The sequence below is a fragment of the Glycine soja genome, chromosome 17 (assembly GCF_004193775.1).
Source record: "Glycine soja cultivar W05 chromosome 17, ASM419377v2, whole genome shotgun sequence".
NCBI classification, from domain to species: Eukaryota; Viridiplantae; Streptophyta; class Magnoliopsida; order Fabales; family Fabaceae; genus Glycine; species Glycine soja.
In genome coordinates, this window is record NC_041018.1 from 4742513 (window position 1) to 4764148 (window position 21636).

Consider the following 21636-nt stretch of genomic DNA (forward strand, 5'->3'; position numbering starts at 1 on the left):
TGCCATGAAAATAAGTATGTCTCCTTGCCTTAATCATGTCCTCCACAATGCTGAAAACTAGTTAGTTTGATCTTTATTCTTGCTTGATTTTCTTTTCCGCGTGAGTTTTTTTTTTTCTTATTATATTCCGTAAAACTTGTTATATGAATTAAAAGTTAATAAATCACTGATTAGATAATAATTCTCCTATATAAAGTCCATATTTATAAATATTCAAAGTTATTGCATCTAGTATTGTTTTCAAGACACATAATTCTGTTAAAAAATGAAATTATCTTAGAAGTAATGATGATGCTTGAACCATTAGTTTGTTAGTTTTTTAGTTTTTTTTTAATAGTAATAAGTTGAAAAAATCATTGGAGAAACCACTGAAAACAAAGCAGTAAACAAAATTTCATCCCAAAAGAAATAATTCTTCATTTAAATTAGCAATTAAAAACTTAAAACTAACGTAGCGACTCAACGCCTGCCTTTGACAAAGGCAGCACCATTTAAACAAAACTAATTTTCAAGTCAATAATGCAGATGCATCCTCATCTAACAAAAGGAATGAGTAAGTATTCTGCATAAAATAGCTGCAATAAGAAACAAGGCATCAGTACAAGATAGAGCAAACAATAAATGTACAAATAAACTGGCAATAATTCTTGTTCCCACATGTCATGTGCTTTGAACAAAGTTGAATTTTTCACCAGAAGATAAAATTCAATCAATAATATGACTAAGTTCACCAACTTAGCCATAGAAATTCATGTTACCAAAAATAATTTCATTGTAGCTAATGTTCCCTAGTGTTATGTACTTCAATTGGAATTTGAAAGACATTATAAATCAAACAACCCTTATTTTTCAAAACGGTAAAAATAATCAGATAGCTATTACCTATTTCTTTTTGAATAATGATCTTGATTCTAGATAATGAAATGATAAACAGTCTTTAAGGTTGAAAATTACCTTCCAAATAAACATATAGAAGGATGTTATCGAAGCTTTGCTTTTCAAATCTACAGATTTGGCATGAAACCAGAGAATTGAAGCCAGCACAGCGTGTCCCAGACCCTAACACATGGGCAGAGAATAAATTTCAAAGATTGCAAAAAAAAAAAAAAAAAAACAAGTCTACAGTTGCTTCGTATCAATCTGAACAATAATAGACCTAAGCTTTCTTCCCAAAGAATATCTCCTTTAAAGATCAATTTTTACCTAAGATTAAAAATTGGAGTATTCTATGCAAACATAGACAGCTTTCCTAGAGATATGTTTCCTTATTCTAGTATAGATATTTGCCATATTACAAGCTGATAATATTAAACAAAATTTGAGTCTGCTGCCCTCCAGTAAACTCTGCTGAATTTGCAACAGTGAAGGAGCACCTCAGTTCAGTAATTCAGAAGACAACTGTGAAAAAGACAATTGCCAAATGGCACAAGACTCTAGTGGGCTCTGGGGGAGGGTAGATGAAGGTAGCCTCCCCCTTGCCTGCAAGAGGAGAGGCTAATTTCAAGATTTGAACCTGTTACATCCAGGTCACAAGACAATAACCTTACTGTTGTGTTGAGGCTTTCCCTCTTGATATTATCCGACATACAGTAAAAAATTACAGCACAAGAAGGGAGGCAAGTTTGCCAAATGCTGATATTAGCCAACTAATATACACAGCATGAGAAGGCAGGCAAGTATATAGATCAACTTCCTTGCAACTCAGTAATCTAAATTAATTAATCAAAATCACAACCCATCTCCTAGCACCCTGGCACAGGGAAATAACTGCTTAAGTGGAAGGAAGATACAGCACACCTATAACTGCAGCATATACAGGTAATGACTAATATAATAAGCAAATACCGTGAAAATTTTGCTCCAAAGACAAGGAGATGCAGCTCCCACCAGGAGGGCGACTCCATAAGCTATTTCAAGAAGGGTAACACAAGTCCAGAACACCTGGCAAAGAGTAGTTAGTAACAACCAAGGAATACAGGAGGACACAACTAATTCTTCTGAGATGGTACATTTGAAGAACATACCGGCTTCTGACCTAAACGCACTGAAAAAGATTGGATGCCAAATACTTTATCTCCTTCAATGTCAGGTATATCCTATATAGAAACCCAACATTTTGCATTAGGTACTTCAATGTCAGGTATATCCTATATAGAAACCCAACATTTTACATTAGGTACACATTGGACAAAAAAAATTGATGGTGAAAACAAACATATACTACAAGAATTTAAAGCTCTTTACCTTAAACAGTGCTATAACTACAGAGAAGAAGCTCATGAATGCAGTAGCAAAAATCAATGGTCTTGAAAAGACAGGTGGCCTCTTGTACACATGAGTCTGGACATTTTTTACATGAATTAGCAATCAAAAAATATCAATTATGATATACTAGTCAAATACCATACTGCCAACACTATTGTTAAAATGCAGTTGTTCCTTTAAATTTTTCCTTTCGTCTTAGTTTAATACTCTGGAAAGATTATTAGAGAATATATGCCTTTCTAGGACTAGATGGTGAAAATAGATTAATTCATACAGAGGGTGGTTTCGAATAGTTTATCATGAATCCAACAAAGCAAAACATGAAAATTTGGGATAAAGATTTGTTATTGCTGTTAAGTATACAAAAGCTAATGCATGCTCGTCCAGAAGTAGAAGTCTTTACAAAGAACAATTAGCTAAAGGACAAAACCTGCATGTGAAGGAAAAATGCAAGTTGAACTATTACTGCCCGAACAGCTAGAATGCACATCGCTGCAAGCACTGCAAACCTCTTCCATCTCAACAGAGGCACCTGAAAATTTGCAAAAATGATACTGTCACTATTAAATAATTTTCCAAAATGAAGCTTTTGTTTTTGCCATTAAACATATGATATTGTTTACCCTTAGGATTGAACACGTATAGAGTAAATCTACCCAGGGATATAGTTTCAGAAAATCAGAAGTACTCAATAACAAGCAAAAACACAACTAAATGTTTTATGAGAAAAATCAATTCAGCTAGCTCTGCTATTGTCCTCTTAATTTACCATTTGATTAATTGCTATTGCTAAAATATGAATCTCAGTGTTACATAGTTTCAACTAAAAAATCCTACCTCCAGTTAGCAAAGTTTTCTTCCAAAAGGTAAATGAAACAAAAGAAACAGATATTATTCGACATTTATTGCCATGAAATTTGACAATGCAAGTACCACACAGAACCAAGAACAAGTACAATTTTAAAATTGAGACATATCATAACTAGGGCTTTAATAATATGAGGGGAGAAAGGAAGTTTAAACGCAATTCAAAATAACTCACATTGATTGAATAAGCAGTTCCTAGCACAAAGCTTACAAAAAGGGCCCAAAATAATGGCCATGAACCTACAACCCAGCCAAGCCAAAAACTCTGTCGAAAAGAATAAAACAATAAGCCTCTTTACATCCTGTCAGTAAATCTTGTCTTGAAAAAACAAATGAATCTACATGGTACCAGAATTGAAAAAGATGCAACAATAGTGACACCAGTTTCAAAGGAATATTCCCCAGATGCTAATGGAAGATACGGCTTGTTTATCTGCAATGAAACTCAAAGCACGGATCAATTATAATACAATGGTAGTTCCTATGAAAAATGTGTAAGCTGTAAAAGGTTGCATTTTTTTTACAACATCCAAGTCTACAATCGGGGAAGCTTAATAAACTATTATATAAACAAGATTTCGATGATCAAAATTATACAAACTGCTCAGATTGTGCATGTGAGCACAGGGACTCTTGAATGCACTTAGTCTGTATGTATATGAATAATCCGCATTTAGATAAATGAGCAATTCTTTCACTATCATTTATATATATTTTTTACTGGAACAATCGAGAAGCCTGAATAACATTGGAAAAAGAATAATTTATTAGCTATGCAGATTTCTATTAATAACTTTCATACCTTGTCTATTTCAACATCAGACAATTGATTCAAACCAACAATATAAATATTCATAAACAGGGCAGCAACCACAGCCTGAAACATAAAAAAAAAAAAAGTAAAAAAGTATTGGTGAAGTTAGAGGGGATGAGCAATTGGCTATTTAAATAGAAACAACATATATTTAGGGTCTCACCTCCAACACACCAGTAAAAAATAATGGAGATATATCTGATATTTTCTCAACAGCAAGAAGAGACACAGAAATTATGCTTAATGCCTGCTCAAACACAGAAAAAGAGAGCCATTTTAAAACCTTCAGAATATTACTATCATCCAGAAAAGTGATTTGTGCAAATGAATTGTATAAGTATTCGAGGGTTAGTTCTAAAATTAGTTCTAGAAAAACTTGAACTTAACTGTGCCAATAACTGTGTGAGGCCTGGAAAACCTGTAGAAAGCATCCAAGGAATTCTTGACAGAGTCCAAAATGCTTTTTGGATCAAAAGCTTGAGGTTCAGACTCAAGAGATTTTTCAGAGGTCGCTTTCACAACAAATTTTATATTACATTTTTTACATGTACACGCTCCCTCAATGCCTTTGTAATGATGGTTCAAACTTGGCCACCGAAACCTCAAAAAATTATATTCTTTTTGGATTTTCCTATTGTGCCATGAAGCATTTGGCACATAAGAACCTAGAGCACCAAAATGTTGGATGTTAGTATCAATGACCATGCATAATAAAAAATAGAAACACTTTTATTTTAGAATGAATCAGATTCAGAGTTAAAAAAAAAAACATATACAGGGAGAGTTTTATAATCGATGTCCAAACTTCTGGAAAGGGTAAAAATTATTTGCCGCTCTACCAATACATATACTGTTCTCACTATATAGATAGACATAAGAGATTCAACTGATTAAGACTATTATCACCAATGCTCCCTTCTCAATGGAAACACAAGAATGTTGCTGCGGGCGGGGCAAACATCCCAGAGTTACCAATTGACAACGAAATGCTTTGGATTATCACAATTGCATACTATATATAATGCTCTTCCCATAACCTATGTCAGCTCAGAGAAAAAGATTTTTATGCACCCATGCTTCTAGCAACCGTCGAGATTTTCCATATTTCCTGTTACTTTACTGCTATGATTAAAAGATGACTCCTTAATTTATAAGATTTCAAAGTTAGGGCACAAGTATCATTTCCATGTCAACGTCAATTCAATACTTCCAAGGCTTTGTAAAGTCAAATTAGTAATGCAGGACATAATTGGTCAAGTTGTTCCATCTGCAAATGGTAAAAGTGATTCCTTCTGCTAAAAGACGCCACGGTAGTTGAAAAGATAAAACTTTGATCCAATTCCTTAGGTAATTCTAGAGTTCTTCTCAGATCAATTTTACTTCCATAATCTTTATTGGCCATACACCGCCAATTATCAGAGAAGTGCACTTAAGAAAGTGCATATAAGTTTCGCCACATTCAAAATTCGAAGAAATAATAAAAACAATATATAGTAACTTATTATAATGGGAATATCTCATTTTGGATACATTTTTTAGTTGAACTTTTTTATTTTTAATTTCTAGTCGGTAACTATCATAGTTAACTGGCCACCCAACCTCCCTTCTTTCTCTCTCGGCTTTTTATTTTATTTTATTTTAAAAGAAGTATATATATATATATATATATATATATATATATATATATATATATATATATATATATATATATATATATTTGTAACCTAATTGACAACACATTGGGTTGATGGAAAATGACTGGTTTTATTCCAACACAATGTATTCTTGGAGAGAAATGAACAACCTTAAGTGTGTGACTAAGTGTCAAATCGAGTCATTATGATTGTTACTAATAATATATATATATATATATATATATATATATATAGAAAGGCACTTCCCCTGATAATGATGATAATAAAGAAGGGAGGCATATGCATATCTGATAATTAGACGACATACTTGCATGGTAAATGTTGGCGAAAGATTTAGTCCTGGAGAAATTTGCACCTGCCAGCACCAACGGACAACGTTTGCTGGTGTTAGTGAGAAAATAATTTTGTAGGAATGTGACAGATCGAGAAATTAGGAGCATGAAGAAAGACATACCAGTGGTGGTGAGAGAAGAGGCGTTATTAATATTAGGGAAAGATCGAAGAAGCAGTGAATCCATATATACTGCTGCGGAGGCTGATGTTCAGTTTCAGATTTCAATTTCATGAACCCAATAACACCACACTTCACTTTATACTTCCCCAACTTCAACTTTTACTATAGTACCAAAACAGATTTTTTCTTCTTCTTTCTTTCTCTACGTGCTGTGCCGCTGTCCATTCTTAATTTCTTTGGTATATACGTCAATTTCCAAAAAAGGCAAAATTACATTTTTATCTCATATTTATTTTTAATTTTAATTTTGAACTTCCTAATTATTATACATTTAGTCCTCAAAATTATGTTCTACACGTTAATAATTTTGAAGGGAAACAACAAATGTAATTTAGCCCAACAAGATTGCCACGTATCATGAGAATGTGGAATATTATAATAGTAGATTCTCTTCTCCACCTGACAATTGCTGCCTCCCTGCTCCACCACTCCACCACCAAACATATACGTATACTACTGCATCTCCATTGTTGCATTCTTCCTTTCTAGAAATTTAAATGTGTTTGGTTCATGTTTTATATTTTTTTCTCACAGATTTAACCCTTAACTTTATTTTTTATTTTTTAGGTGAATCTTACTCCTATTTTTTTAAAAAAAAAAATGGTAAATTTTACTTTCAACTTTTACACTTATGTCAATATGTTACATCGATGCTAAGCTAGAAGATAAAAATTACAAGTATTTTTAAAAATTAGAAATAAAATACTCAAATTAATTTATTGGAAGTAAAATTTATTAAAAAACTGAGGGTAAAAGTACAATTAAATCTCAAATTAATTAGTTTAAGGGGTAGTTACAAGAAAACTCCTTTTGAGTTTCTGTCTAATCGTTTTCTCTCCTCTCTATTATTATTATTATTATTATATTTTTTTTATTTTTTGCTGAGGGCTCCTCTCTATTATTTTTATAAGGAGTATACAAAAGAAGTAGGAGGAATAATAAGAGAAGATTTAAATTATTCTATTCATATTTATCAAAGGAATGAATTTTTTTTCTTCATTCATTTTTATCTTCCCATTTTAATGCATTCCAAACAAAATGATCATTAAATCGGATCATTCTACTTTCCTGTAAATTTTTAAACATCTTATAATAATGTAGGAGACAATATTTTTTATCATTTAAGAGAAAAATAAGAAGAGAATAAGGAATAAAAATATAATGAAAAATTTTGAAAATTTTATTATAAGTTTGATATTTCTGTTATTAATTTAGGGTCTTTACTTATATGTTGATATAGATGTACAGTAAAAACAAAGTTAAAAATAAAAATAGAAATTAATTAATATTTGTAAAAGCAATTTAATACTTTAAATAAGATGTATTTAATGTTTTCACGTAATCTTTTCAGTATTCATGGACTTACAATAAAACTTATAGCTCTTTAATTTTTATGGAGTAGTTATTTAATGCGCATCAAGAAAAATTAAACATAAACACAAAACAAAGTTATTACACTTACAAAACTCATCATCCTTAGAGGAGAGGTATCAAGTATCAACCAACTATTTAACTTTACTTAGGTTGTATCTTTATTTGTGGGTCCAAGTCACATGTCACAATTCACAACAATCAATTTTCTGAGTGTGACTCAAAAGTCATTCTTTTACCTCTTTTTTAGTTTAGGGATTCATTCACCACATATGGGATGAAGATATTTTGGTACATTTACTCAAGTGAATTAATAATAATCAAACATTAGTTAGTCTCACTTTTGAAAATGAGTTGGGTGATCATTGTATTACCTAAAATCTAAATGAATGTAAAAAGTGTTTAATTACTATTAATATACCTCATTAAATGTGTTAAAACATCTTCATTCCATCATGTCTTAAACGAATCTTCATAAAATAAATGGGTAGTGTAACCTCATGAAACTCTTTTGACAGTAAAGGTTTTATGTCGTCATATTTGTCATATTAATTTATTATAAAAATGGCAAACAATTTAGAGTAATTTTAATTTTTGAAAAGGCAAACAATGAATTTAAGCGGACGACTAACTGTGCAACCTCTTAATTATGAAAATGAAGGAAATTTTACCTATTACGGTAGAAAGTAGGAACTTTATATATAGTTGTCAGTTGCTATATAAATAACTTATCCAATGGATCTAAGAATGTCTCATGTTGCCATAAACGTCAAGCCAACATTGCAAGGGTTCGTCTTCGTTTTCTCAACGAAAGCAATAGTTTGTAGTATTGTTCAACAGTGATTGCATCAAACTTGCAAATACTGCTCAAAACTGAAATGTCCCTCTAAGCTTGAACAGGCTGATTGTTTAGCCTTTTATAATCATTTTTCATTCTGACCCTTCACATTTATGATTTATCATATATATATTGAATTGAAGCAAATATCGTGGTGAGGTGACTATCACACCTTGGTCGAAAGATAAATTAATAAAAAAAAATGCAACCACCACTAATTTTGTATAGTTAGAAAGGGTTAGTAAAGTTTTTGTCTTTTGAAAACTGGTTTAGGAAAACATTGAATTTGTGAGTTTAATTATGCTATGTAAATTGTTGATATTTCAAAAGATTAATCTTTTTTTTTATTTAATTAAATATATAAATCTTTTTAATTTTTTAGTGTTTATAAAAAACTTTACTTAAACTCGATCTTATATTGACTTAGTCTTGTTGCCTCCAATTTTTTTTGGAAAGAAACTATTATATATTGAAAATTTTGCGCATCATGCAAATAAATCATTGAAGACAATATAATTCACATGTCTTAAACTTAATTTGTTTTGATCATACATGCTTATAGATCATGATTCATAAATGATAAGTTCATGGTCTGTGATTAATTGTGGTTCTGAACGTCGGGAACAATAAATTATACATGCAAATTAATGGAAACTTGATTTCCTTTCACTCTTGATACATGCATTTTAAAATAATTATCTTAAATTAATTATATAATTATTAATAACTCAAAATATTTACTTTACTCTTAAAATAAATTAATATAATTATTGTAAAAATATTAGTTTCCGTTTAACAAGAGAAATTTTATTATAACACACCCCTTAGTTCAATAAAGAATTTAAAGACATGTTATTTTTAAAAAAATATTGGTTTATTTTAATTATAAAAGGATTTCTTTTATATGATTTCATTTTATAAAAATCTACATCACACAGAAGAATATACATAAACTCTTACTTATTCTTGTAACTCTTCAGAATGAAAAATCATACAATAAACATTGCAAATCATTATTTGAAGTTAATTATGAAAGATATTTCTTGAATAAATGAGAGAACAATTTTAAATAAGAGAAGAAATATCATTTTATTTTCTAAATTAAACTTACATTGAAATATAAGTTCTTACATGCATAAAGAGAATGATATAAATTCCTTTAAAAAAGGAGAGAGGATGATAAGTGATACTACATGTAAATTGTTACGCAAAATAAAAGAAGTGACATTATATATTTGCGTAAATTGATAGTTAAGACTTACAGTAAGAGACAAATTTATTATCTCTTTGTTGTAGTTTAATAAAAATAAAGATACTTTACTCACCAAGAGATGAGGATACGAGTAAAGATAGACAAATTAAAATTAACACATCATAAAATATGAATGAACAAATAATGGACTAAAATAAAATAAAAAAACATGATGGCTCAAGATTCTTCTTCCCATTTTTATTTTCCTTTCCTAATCATATTTGATTTCTATTTTTATGTTTATTTTTCTTACCCTTTTACGTTTTTAAGATAACATGTATTTATTTATTTACTTTTTTTTTCCAGTCTAACTGCACTTTTTTTCCTTTTTACTTAAGGTGGGCTTTCTGTTGGGCCTATTGTTGGTTTGTTTCATGGGCCAGTGCTATTGTCACTATCAACTTTGCTAATGACATTACTTATCCAAAGGAAATTTCTCTTTTGCTCACTCACCAGTGTTCTCACCCCCTCTCTTTCCCCTCACTTTATCTCTCCTCGCCTCAAACCCACACCCAAACTGCACAGCGTCGTGCCATCAATCTTCATCTTCGGCGCCACCTAAAGCCAACCCCATCCAAAAAATAACGAAAACACAATTTTATTGTATCATACAACAAAATTGTATTTTTTTTTCACCTCTTTGCGTGTAACGGAAATATATGTATATTGTACACTATATAATGAAATCTTATTTCCTTTTTTTTTTTTTCACCTTCCATGTGTGCAACAGAAACTGTACAAATGTGCAATAAAACCATGTTTTCATAAGAAGGATAAATTTGGAGTAATGGGAAAAATCTAACGACGTAGATAGTGCCAATAACAACTCCATTCTTCTGAAAATGAGAAAGCCTAACAAACGGCTCAGCCCCAAAGATCTCCTAGCTGAGAAACAGAAGCAAAGCATAAAAAAATGTTATTTATTAGAGCTACTGTAATAAAGGGGCCAAGGCCTAAAATACAACTAAATCACTGATTGAACTAGAGAATTGACACTGTGAGAATTAAATTAATTTTATACTATTATTGGTTCACAAACTATTAAATTTATTATAATTATCTTAAAAATTACATAAACAATAATTTTTGAATATAAATATGATAAAAATTAAAGCCGTGGAACAAAAATTGAATAGCAACACAAAGCTGATAAAAACTAATGTTATGTTTAACAAGATATTTTAATTTTAGTGAGTTTTTAATTTTTTTATTAGCTGTTATTTGATTATTTGATAAACAATTTTTTTAGTAGCTTTTCAGTAACTTCTAATTTTTTATATTTACTTTCTTTTTATCCTTAATATATTTATCAAATTTTGTAATTATCATTTTAAAATAAATCATGATTTTATTATTTTTTAGTTATTTTATATTTTTCAGTTACTTCAATAGTTAATTTTAATCTTGTAATTTAATAAATTAATTTTTAATTTCCAACTTTCAAGTTCTAGCTAACTTTTGAGCTTGGTTTTTAATTAGTTTTGTGTAACATAGCTATTTGCATGTTTGTTCTATTATTGCAAACAAATTTGTGGGGCCAATATGAGGCATACAAAAACACTTCCAATATCCTTTCTTTTGCAAAATTGAGTTTATAGATCATTATATTTATCTTGAAATTTGTTTACCGAATTTTTGAACAGAAATCCAAACACAGCCTATATCCAAAAAAAAAAACCATGCTTAACCACTGAATTTCCTTCTCGACATATTTGCATGATCCATCCTTCCGAAAGCATTATTGATGTCTCCAACTAACCTGGCACATGAATGAGTTACTGGATATCCATTTGAATTTTTGGAACCAACCAGTTCTAACTTTCAGTAAGAATTCTCTTGAACCCTTTATTTTCTTGCAAGTTGTAGTACATGCCACACATATTAATATACCCTACAACTCTGCTTGCATTATAGTAAAGGGTGTAAGTCTCATGAGAAAATTATCATGAAAACTCATCGGGAAGAGAACGAAAAACATGTTTTATTTTCTCTGCATTAACTTTATGTTTGTCTACCCTTTTATTTTCTTTTCTTTTAAGAAATTATCAGGTTAAAAAATATTTATTAGAAATGATTTTTTTTCTTTTCTTTAGAGATGGCCATTGATGGGATTGGAACATATTATAACACTTTCCTTACAGGATATGCAGGCAAGGGATTATTCACTGAAGTAGATGAACTCATCAACATATATGATAAAAAAATTCGCAGGTCCAATGAGCTCATTTGCATGAGAGTAGTTGATGTTAAATATAAGCAATGGAGTTTGTGTTTAAGATTTTTAATAGCTCTTTTCATGATAAAAAAGAAGGCTAGCTTCTCTCAGTTATTACCTTAGAAGAAATCAAATCTAGTAAAGGCAAATGTAGGTCCTTTTCTCACTTTACACATGTTCTCACTCCAACTTAAGCACCCACTTTCTCACTTTAAACATCTTGTAACTTAGAGCTAAATCCAAACATAATATCAAACTCTTTGGGAAATATATATATATATATATATATATATATATATTTTATTTTTTTTTTTCATTTTTGTAGCTAGATTAGTTTTAGATTCAATAATATTTAGGTTAGGCTTACTAGTATGGAACACTCAAGAACGCAACAGTTTATCAGCATCAGATTCAACATTAACAGTTTATCAGCAAAGTCCAAAACGCCATACATTGCCTAAGGAATACTATGAATGTGACGGTGCTGTGTGATTTGTAGGTGCTCAATAGATGAAACATAATTTATGCTGGAACTTGCTCTGGTTGCTTCCAATGCTTGATTTCCATATAAGAGATACACAGCCTCAACATGCAAAAGATTGGAATAAGCAATTTTAATTCTTGATCTAAGGAAGTTTGCTCTTTAAATATATACTATGAATCTCCTCATTTCAATCTTTTCAATACCAATCACCGCATTTATGTCGCCAACAACACTTTGCTTAATGGTTTCTTTAGATATAATTCACATTTTGTTGCTAAGTTCTGACACAAAATTATCAACTTTCTCTTTCCAATACTCTCATTTAGCAATTTCTACTTCCAATTTAGCGTTGTCTTATATAAATTTCAACAAAAATAGTGTATTAAAAAAATGTCTCAGAGTGTATCATTAATATTTTTCTTAGACATTACAATTTCATGATTTAGTTAGATGTCATTTTCGTGGTTGCTGGCTAAGAAGATAACTTATGAGTTATGACTATACACACACAAAGACAGAGAGAATTTATGAACAATGGTGAGGATAAGGATTATGATTAACTTTAGTTAATTCTGATACTAATCTGCAGCTGCCAAGAGGTAGACAAAGGATAAAGAATATGATTCTTGACAACAAGAATCAGAATTTTTTCAACCGAATAGGAGTATATAACTAAGTGAAGAACTTTATTCTTAGGTTCCATTTAGATAAAAAAAATTACTCGTTCTTTGTTTGATTATTGTTTCTTGAATCTGTACTGAAAAACGAAGTCTATTTTGAATATAATCATGAGCTTTTAGACTTATCAGCTGGTCTTTGATGTTACAGATAGCTGGTAGTTGGATTTGTTTGCACTTTGCACACATCTTGGTTTAGTTTGAGCAAAAAGTGGTCCTTTATGTCCGAATGTTGACACTTGACACCTGGAAGATCCAATTCTTTTCACATAGATGAGCAATAAATAATATCAGCAACAGTAAAACATGGAGCTGAGCTCTAATTCTTTATGTGGACCATTGGTGCTGATGTTGAAAGGAAAGAAAAAGTGTGCGGGAGAGAATTGGATGGTGATGTGGTAAAAAGTTCGTGAAAAAAATTCTGTATCATCAGTAATAGAACACTGAGGTGGGAACAATCATCACAGTTGTATTTTTTTTTCATAGAAAATAAACACGATAAATTTATAATACTCGACTAATTAATTTAGACTCTGTTGATGGTGACAATTGTATTTGAGGTGGGTTTAGTGAGATTATATTTCCACGTAGTGGAAAAAAATTGTAATAGAACTTGTATTTTCCATTTTTGGTTTTCTGTCTCAAGTAATAATTTAAACAACTTGTACTTGGTATATATCATCATGTAGTTGCTGATCATTACTTGGTAGAAGAGATTTGATCGTGCAAACTAATATCTCCATATTTTACTGTTTCTCGAGGGAGAGGATATTTTGCTTCAACATACACGATTATTTCTTACTTTTGTCAGAAAACTAATGAAAGAATACAAATTTTGAACTACCTGTTGGCTGTTGGTCTGTCCCATCATGCATGTGATATATTATATGCAAGGATTACTTCAGCATTAATTTATTAGGAACATGTCCATGAAAAATAAAATGGTCACAATATGCGACTATGTGTTCCCTTTTTGTCATCAATTGTCAAGTAACTAGTAAATTTTAGGCACTCTAACATTGACACAAAATCAAAATTAATGGTGTAAACTGCTAGAAAATTGAAAGCAAAGATGTTTTTGCCATGCACTGCCGGAAGCACTTTCTAGCGGTAGAGTCCTTCCCCATGTCATCGAATAATATATTTGCATCTTCCATCTTTCCACACTTGCATAAACATCAACAATTAATCTAGATATAACGATATTGGATGAGAACTTGACAAACAAAACCAACCCATGAACGTGCCTACAAAGTACAAATTCTTTCAATTGTACAAAAATCCGTCTTAAAAATGCATCGAGTTTAATCTCTTAAACCTAAACTTGTCAAAAGTTCCTTTAAACTAATAGACTAATAAGACGAGATAGATTATAAATCCTAATTTAATCGTTTTTCAAGTTACTATGTTCTTATTTTATATAATGTAATTATTAGGTTTGATATAATTCAATTGCACATGTAGACTTAAGTCATTAGATTTAATGATTTTTTAGGCCTTGGTGACCTTAAAAGGTCACACACATATTGATCACATATTAACTAGTCATAGGACTATAGAATTCTTTTACTAGCATAGAGTGAAACGATTACTAGACGTGAACATATAATTCTACCATGTGACTCTAACTATCTAATTTACTTGCACGAAATAAGGGGGTTCAGTCTCATTGTAATTGGAATCTTGTAAAATCATCACTTGCAACTATCTTGAATGAATTACTTGTACCTAGAGTTGTTAACATAGCCTTGACCCATGGTTCAATCCCAATCCCCACTACCAAAGCAATCCCACTTTTTTACCCAGATTAAAGGGAAACAGGGTTGGAAGGACTTCAACTCACAACATAACCGCTTCTTATGTACCAAGACTGTTTGTTAAAAAAAAATCATGTTATTACTTGTTTTAGTTTCCAATTAATTTAAAACAGTGTACGTTTTAAACAAATCATCAACCAAAACAAAAGTTGGATCGTGTTTAAAATGAATCTATGGCCATCATGGATCCGAGTATAATTTTTCCAAAACTACACTAACACGTGAGTTGTCACAATTCATCATCTATGTACTGGGTATCTAGTATTGAGTATTATGGTTCATAAAAATGGTACTACCTCTGTATGGAACGAAAATAAAAATGACAGTATTAGCTATAGAATGGATTCCTTATGCATCCAGGGCAAACCACACAAAGTAATGGGGAAATACGTTTGAAGTTCTTCTACAACCCTATTTATTATATTTTATCAAACATGTTACTTTTGGACTCACTAAGAATTACATTTGTTTTCAACTTTCTCAGTGAAATTTTCGACATGGAGAGATGACTTGCCCATTTCAACTTTTTCCTTAATTTCAACTTGGTGATGTGAGAATCCTCACAACCTAATCACTTCATCATCATAAATACTAGTACTACTTTATTTAGTGAACTATCTCAGCAAGTCCCCTCTCCACAAAAAAGTTACCCGATTGCTATTGCAATTTCTTAGCGGGAAGACAAAAAAGAGAGCAAGAGAAAGTTAAAAACAAAAAACCAAAACCTTTTTGCGTACGTACCACAACGGAACGTAATGGCCCAAAAACAAAACGGCACGAACAAACCTCTCTCCGCGCGCGCACAGTGTTACCTGCATGACCCCAACAATATCCAAAAAGTACTAAAAAACACATTATTTAATCACCAATTTCATTTCATATAAAAAATTTCTTTCATTAAAGTTATTAAATTAATTTTAATGAGAGAGGTGTGTATAAACAAAAGTACAAAACTTTAACCGTTTCTCCAACTTTATAGGAATTAGTCATGAAATTTTATTAAATAGCGCTAATATAATATTTTAGCTTCACATCAATCTTGCTCAAGTTAAATATTATTAATATAAATAGCAAAATTAAGATTGATCTATGCATTTAATGATAATGGGTTAATATAAAGAAAAATGTTATTTTTGTAAGTAATTATCTTTCTATTTTTGAAAGGTGAAAAAAGGGAAAAAAAATAAAATTTTACGAGATTTGTCAAATAGAATAAAACACATCTTATTAGAGATCATATTTATACTCTTAATCATCATTTTAGGGTGAGGTAATTATAAATTATTTTACATTTTTTAAAATTTATCAACTTAGTTATTTTTATTTTGGTTAGATCGATATTGACATGAAATATCATTAACTTTACTTATGATTAATTTTAATTAAAAAACCTAATTGGTCCTTGAATTAAATCGGGACCGTAGTTAAATAAGTGCAAGCTTAATTTCAGTCGAACTAATGAATGATTGAGACAAGATTTTGAGTCCTTAAATTTATAAATATCAAAAAGAAAAAAAAAAATAGAAGGGAAAAAGGGGGGGTGAGAGAGTATAAAGGGTAAGTGTCGCAACCAAAATCCAAGAAACCTAACTGAAAAATTGGCCAGATTTTTTTCTAAGAAACGAAAGGCGGTGACACTTGTATGTGGAAGAAAGTAGCACCGTCTCTTCTCCACTTTAGCTAAACTCCCGAAACGCAGCTGCGCCACTCGTTTCTCTGGCCTCGCCGTGATTGCTACCACTCCGTTCGCTTCATCCATGTGCTGTTGTATGGGTTGAACGAGGAAGATAAGAAATTGCTTCGGGAATGGAGTGGGACAGCAATTCCGATCTGAGCGGGGACGAAGAGGAGGAAGGGTTCGTCTTCAACGACGCCGACGACGCTGGCCCTCTCCCGTTCCCTTTCCCCGTCGTCGAAAACCTCCTCCAAACGGCGCCCTGCGGCTTCGTCGTCACCGACGCGCTCGATCCTGACCACCCTATCATTTACGTCAACACCGTCTTCGAGATTGTCACCGGCTACTGCGCCGAGGACGTCCTCGGTCGGAATTGGTTAGTTTCCGCTTCTGCCTCCATTCGTAGAATTAGGTTTAGGTCTTTTCTGGCCTACTCTTAATTTCCATGCTGTGCTGCTTTTTTAAGTTAATTGCGAATGTGTTGAATTGAAATTTAGTATTAGAATACATAGCTAAGCGCATTTTCGGGTTTTTTACTATGATAATTTTGTTAGAATTAAGCATTGCTTCGATTTGTGGATATTTTAGTTTTGTTCATACGTGTAACTTCTGCCCCGGTCTGAGGAGTGAGTCAATTGGGAAGGTTAGATAATGTTGAAATGTGCGGGAGAGTAAGAAACAAAGTTGTTGGTTGGTACTATGAATGTCGTGAAGTGTATCTTGACAAATGGTGGAAATGATGATTAACATCCTTATGGTGATCAATGGATTAGGAAAAAATAGCCTAATAATGAACATCATTAGATATCAAACAGTGGTAGTTTTTCACCATGTGTTTGAAGCTTTTTTGACTTGGACTGAATTCTGAAACTCTACTGTTCAAGAACCATAGTTAAGAAGAGATGATTGAAATACAGATGTGGTTATTCCAGATGTTTTTTCTGACATATACTGGTTACCGAGTCATGTGTTGAGGTGTTCTCATTATTTTCTGGCCTTCATTATTAGAGACAGGGTTGGGAATCCAAAGGCTTAGGCGGCTTTGTGTATTGAAAGCTTTTGAATAGCTATGGGTGTTCACTGTCACACTGAGCAACTTGTTTTGACAATGGAATTTAGGGTTTTAGGTCTGGCCATGTTACTGTTTTCTGATGAACTGTTAATTCTGATATTTGACCACTGATATATTATTTTTTGTGGGGAGGACCTCACTCCTCCAAATAAAAGACCCTCTAGCTGCAAATCTACCTGACCTATTTGTCAGCCTGTGCAGTTGGTGAAGGCCTACCATTATGGTTTCTTAGTGATTCCTTATTTTTTTGTTGTTATTATATTAAAAAGTATTACTAGTTTGATATTTATTATGTTTCTATTTCTCCCGGTGTTGGCTGTGATTCTCTGCATTATACTTAATTTTTCTTGGGGCAATAATTTGTTCTTGTCATATTTTTATGGGTACTTGCAAGTTGCAACTGATTAAGGACAATCATATCTGTGATTAATTGCCTGTTTAAAAAAAATTCTGTGATTAATTGCGGTGTGATTAAATCACAGAATAGTGTTAAACTGTTATCTCTTTTGTACAGTCTTCACTATATTAAAATTTCTCTTTGAATTTGTGTGGGATAGGTATGTGGGGTTTTCCTTTGGGTTCTCCAACAGAGTGTAAGAAGCATATTTCCATTTAAGACATCTTCTTGGACTAATGGGAACTCTAAGTATTTACTAGCAATTAGAAAAGAAAAATGATTGAATTCCAATGCTCCTCCATATTAGAACAAGATTTCAGATCAGCTTAGAGTTTACCATTTCTGCTCCACCCTCCTTTCTTTGAGTCTTCATGCTCTTTTTATAGGGCAATTGTCTCTTTTTTGGTGTACACTGGTGGCACTGAGGAATAGGGCAATTGTCTCTGATGCATAAATTACCATATATCTCTAATTTACCCCAAAGAAGAAGTATTAGTTTGGAAGTCTATTTTTTAGATTGTAGGGTAATATTTTACTGCCTTGGAGGAATAAAGGGGAAAAAAGAAAGCACAAGAGCATTTTATCTAAGCAAACAAATATTTGTTTGAGTATCCAATATAACACTGCCTTGGAGGATCCAATATTTGTTGGCCCTTTGATACATCTTATTACTTGCTCAAGTCTCTGTCAGTCTTTTGCATGATATTTATAATTCAATGTGTGTTTTTTTTTTTAATCATTTCAAAATATTTGGCAGCCGTTTCTTGCAGTGTCGAGGTCCATTTGCTAAGAGAAGGCATCCGTTGGTGGACTCTACAGTAGTTTCAGAAATTAGAAGATGCCTTGAAGAGGGGATTGAATTCCAAGGTGAGTTGCTGAACTTTAGGAAAGATGGATCTCCTCTGATGAACAGATTGCGGCTGACACCTATATATGGAGATGATGAGACTATAACACATGTTATTGGAATCCAGTTCTTCACAGAGGCAAATATTGATCTTGGTCCTGTTCCGGGTTCTACAATTAAGGAATCTGCTAAATCATCTGATCGATTTCGTTCCGTGCTTTCCTCGTTGCAGACTCTTCCTGTGGGGGACAGGAATGTATCTCGTGGAGTTTGTGGAATTTTTCAACTGAGTGATGAGGTACTGTCTCTCAAGATACTTGCTCGATTAACTCCTAGAGATATTGCATCAGTTAGCTCTGTCTGTAGACGATTATATGAGCTGACAAAAAATGAAGACCTCTGGAGAATGGTGTGCCAAAATGCATGGGGCAGTGAGACTACACGTGTTTTAGAAACTGTGCCCGGTGCAAGGGGACTTGGATGGGGTCGGCTGGCAAGGGAATTGACCACTCTTGAAGCAGCAGCATGGAGGAAGTTGACTGTTGGAGGTGCTGTTGAACCCTCACGCTGTAATTTTAGTGCTTGTGCAGTTGGTAACAGAGTTGTGCTTTTTGGTGGTGAAGGGGTTAACATGCAACCTATGAATGACACCTTTGTATTGGATCTCAATTCTAGTAATCCTGAGTGGCAACACGTCCATGTAAGCTCTCCTCCTCCAGGTCGTTGGGGCCACACACTTTCTTGTGTTAATGGTTCTCATTTAGTTGTATTTGGAGGCTGTGGAAGGCAGGGCTTGCTCAATGATGTGTTTGTTCTGGACCTGGATGCAAAGCCTCCAACTTGGCGTGAAATTTCTGGATTGGCACCTCCACTTCCCAGATCATGGCACAGCTCCTGTACTCTTGATGGTACTAAGTTGATAGTTTCTGGGGGATGTGCAGACTCTGGAGTTCTCTTGAGTGACACTTTCCTCCTTGATTTGTCAATGGAGAAGCCTGTCTGGAGAGAGATACCAGTGGCATGGACCCCACCATCTCGTCTGGGCCACACATTGTCTGTTTATGGTGGTAGGAAAATACTGATGTTTGGGGGTCTGGCCAAGAGTGGCCCTTTGCGTTTTCGTTCCAGTGATGTATTCACAATGGATTTAAGTGAGGAAGAACCTTGTTGGAGATGTGTAACGGGGAGCGGCATGCTTGGTGCTGGAAATCCTGGGGGCACAGCTCCTCCTCCTAGACTTGATCATGTTGCTGTTAGTCTTCCCGGTGGGAGAATTCTAATATTTGGTGGGTCTGTTGCTGGTCTTCACTCTGCCTCTCAGCTTTACATTCTTGATCCAACTGATGAGAAGCCTACATGGAGAATCCTAAATGTACCTGGGTGCCCTCCGAGATTTGCTTGGGGACACAGTACATGTGTTGTTGGAGGGACAAGAGCTATCGTACTGGGTGGTCAAACCGGGGAGGAATGGATGCTAAGCGAGCTCCATGAACTTTCCCTGGCAAGTTCTGCCATCTAATTCCAGTGAATAAACTCTATTGTAGTGAAGGGAATACTACATGGCTCTGCTTGAAGTCGTGAATTTGAACATAAGTTTGCGGGAAAGGTTGTATTGGTCACTAACTCGACAAGCATTGGTCTGGTCAGAATGTGTATATTAAGTTGTTACGAATATGCATTTGCTTGAATGGTTGGTTCTGGCTCGTTGAGAGTGACATGAGACGAAGTTTTTTGTGAGGTTGTGTGAGACTTTGCCCTTCCAGTACGCATAAAGAATTATTCTTCCTGAACAGAATATTAGTGGTAATATATTAGGCTAGTTTCTACTTGATTTTCCATGTCTTGTTTTGTTCAAATTCTGTAATTTGAATCACGACAAAGAGGAAAAAAAAGAAAAAATGTATGTTAATTTCCGTAATTAGATCTATTATATTTGATGGAAATATCTACTGCTATTTTATGTTTCTTAACACGGTGATCTGACAGTTATGGAAGACTAAACCAACGTTGTGAAACCTGAAATATTTGTATATTGCTTATGTAGATTGTGCTGTGCCTAGTTAATACATAGGTTTCTATTTTATGGTCTTATCGGCCAGAATGTAGTTTCTGTTAAATTTCAGTCTATAGGCCCACAGAAATTCCTCGAGGTATCAAGTTGTGCCGCAATCTGCACATGTTTTCTTTTCAAAATCTGGTAACACCACGACGCTTTTTAACATTTTTTAAGAGAACTTTTAAAATATAAATATATTCTTAATAAAGCAAGACTTTCAAACATGTTCTAATTAGGTTTATTAGTATTTTTGGTATATTTAGTTTACATTGTGTACAATTTAGATTTTAATTTATTTAGTCAACTAAATTTCTATACTTTTAAAATTAAGTTTTGCCAGATTTTTTTTACATAAAACCTTCGCATTCACCTTTTCTCACTCATTTTTTATAAATTCAAGTGATTAAATTATTTTTAAATAGTTTTTTTTCTTCCAAATTTATCAATTAAAACATCAAATTTACTCGAAATTAAAATATATAAAGTTTGTCTCTAATAATAGGAATGTTTTTTTTCAAAAAATAAAAATAAAATCTTAAAGAGTATGATCACCGGTCACAAGTTTATTGTACATGCATATAAAAGGTTTTTTTTTTTTTTTTACGAAAAAAAAATCCTCACAAGCTTATTGTATGTACAATGAAATCGAAGTTAGGTAACAACCGAGTTACTTGTACTTGTAAGTGTAAGTATTCATGATATTGTTGGAAGAGAAACTTGAGACGTGATTTATAGCTTGAAAATCTTTCAATAATTCAGCAGCAGTTTTATTAGGCTTAAATTAAAACAATTTTTTTTAATATATATCCATGGTAATTAT

The 21636-nt window shown here is 32.5% G+C and overlaps 2 protein-coding genes across 3 annotated transcripts; one reads left to right on the top strand and one right to left on the bottom strand.

Moving 5' to 3' along the window:
• Positions 1–363: 363 nt before the first annotated feature.
• Positions 364–6286, bottom strand: LOC114392266 (homogentisate phytyltransferase 1, chloroplastic-like). Of its 2 annotated transcripts, none has more exons than XM_028353326.1 (13): positions 6056–6286; positions 5909–5956; positions 4334–4611; positions 4110–4193; positions 3935–4009; positions 3482–3565; positions 3308–3397; positions 2696–2797; positions 2245–2340; positions 2025–2096; positions 1846–1941; positions 955–1059; positions 364–575 (listed from the first exon to the last, which is right to left on the bottom strand). In XM_028353326.1, the coding sequence occupies exons 1-13, from the start codon at positions 6117–6119 to the stop codon at positions 534–536; spliced, it is 1236 nt and encodes a 411-aa protein (XP_028209127.1). In that variant the 5' UTR covers positions 6120–6286; the 3' UTR covers positions 364–533. The 2 variants fall into 2 exon arrangements, 1 of the variants encoding a protein (XP_028209127.1); XR_003662276.1 differs by having other exon boundaries at positions 393–575; positions 1846–1907.
• A 10047-nt stretch (positions 6287–16333) lies between these two features.
• Positions 16334–20841, top strand: LOC114392541 (adagio protein 1-like). The gene is made up of 2 exons (XM_028353712.1): positions 16334–16820; positions 18671–20841. Exons 1-2 carry the CDS (start codon positions 16576–16578, stop codon positions 20277–20279), a joined length of 1854 nt encoding a protein of 617 aa, XP_028209513.1. The 5' UTR covers positions 16334–16575; the 3' UTR covers positions 20280–20841.
• The last annotated feature ends 795 nt before the right edge of the window (positions 20842–21636 follow it).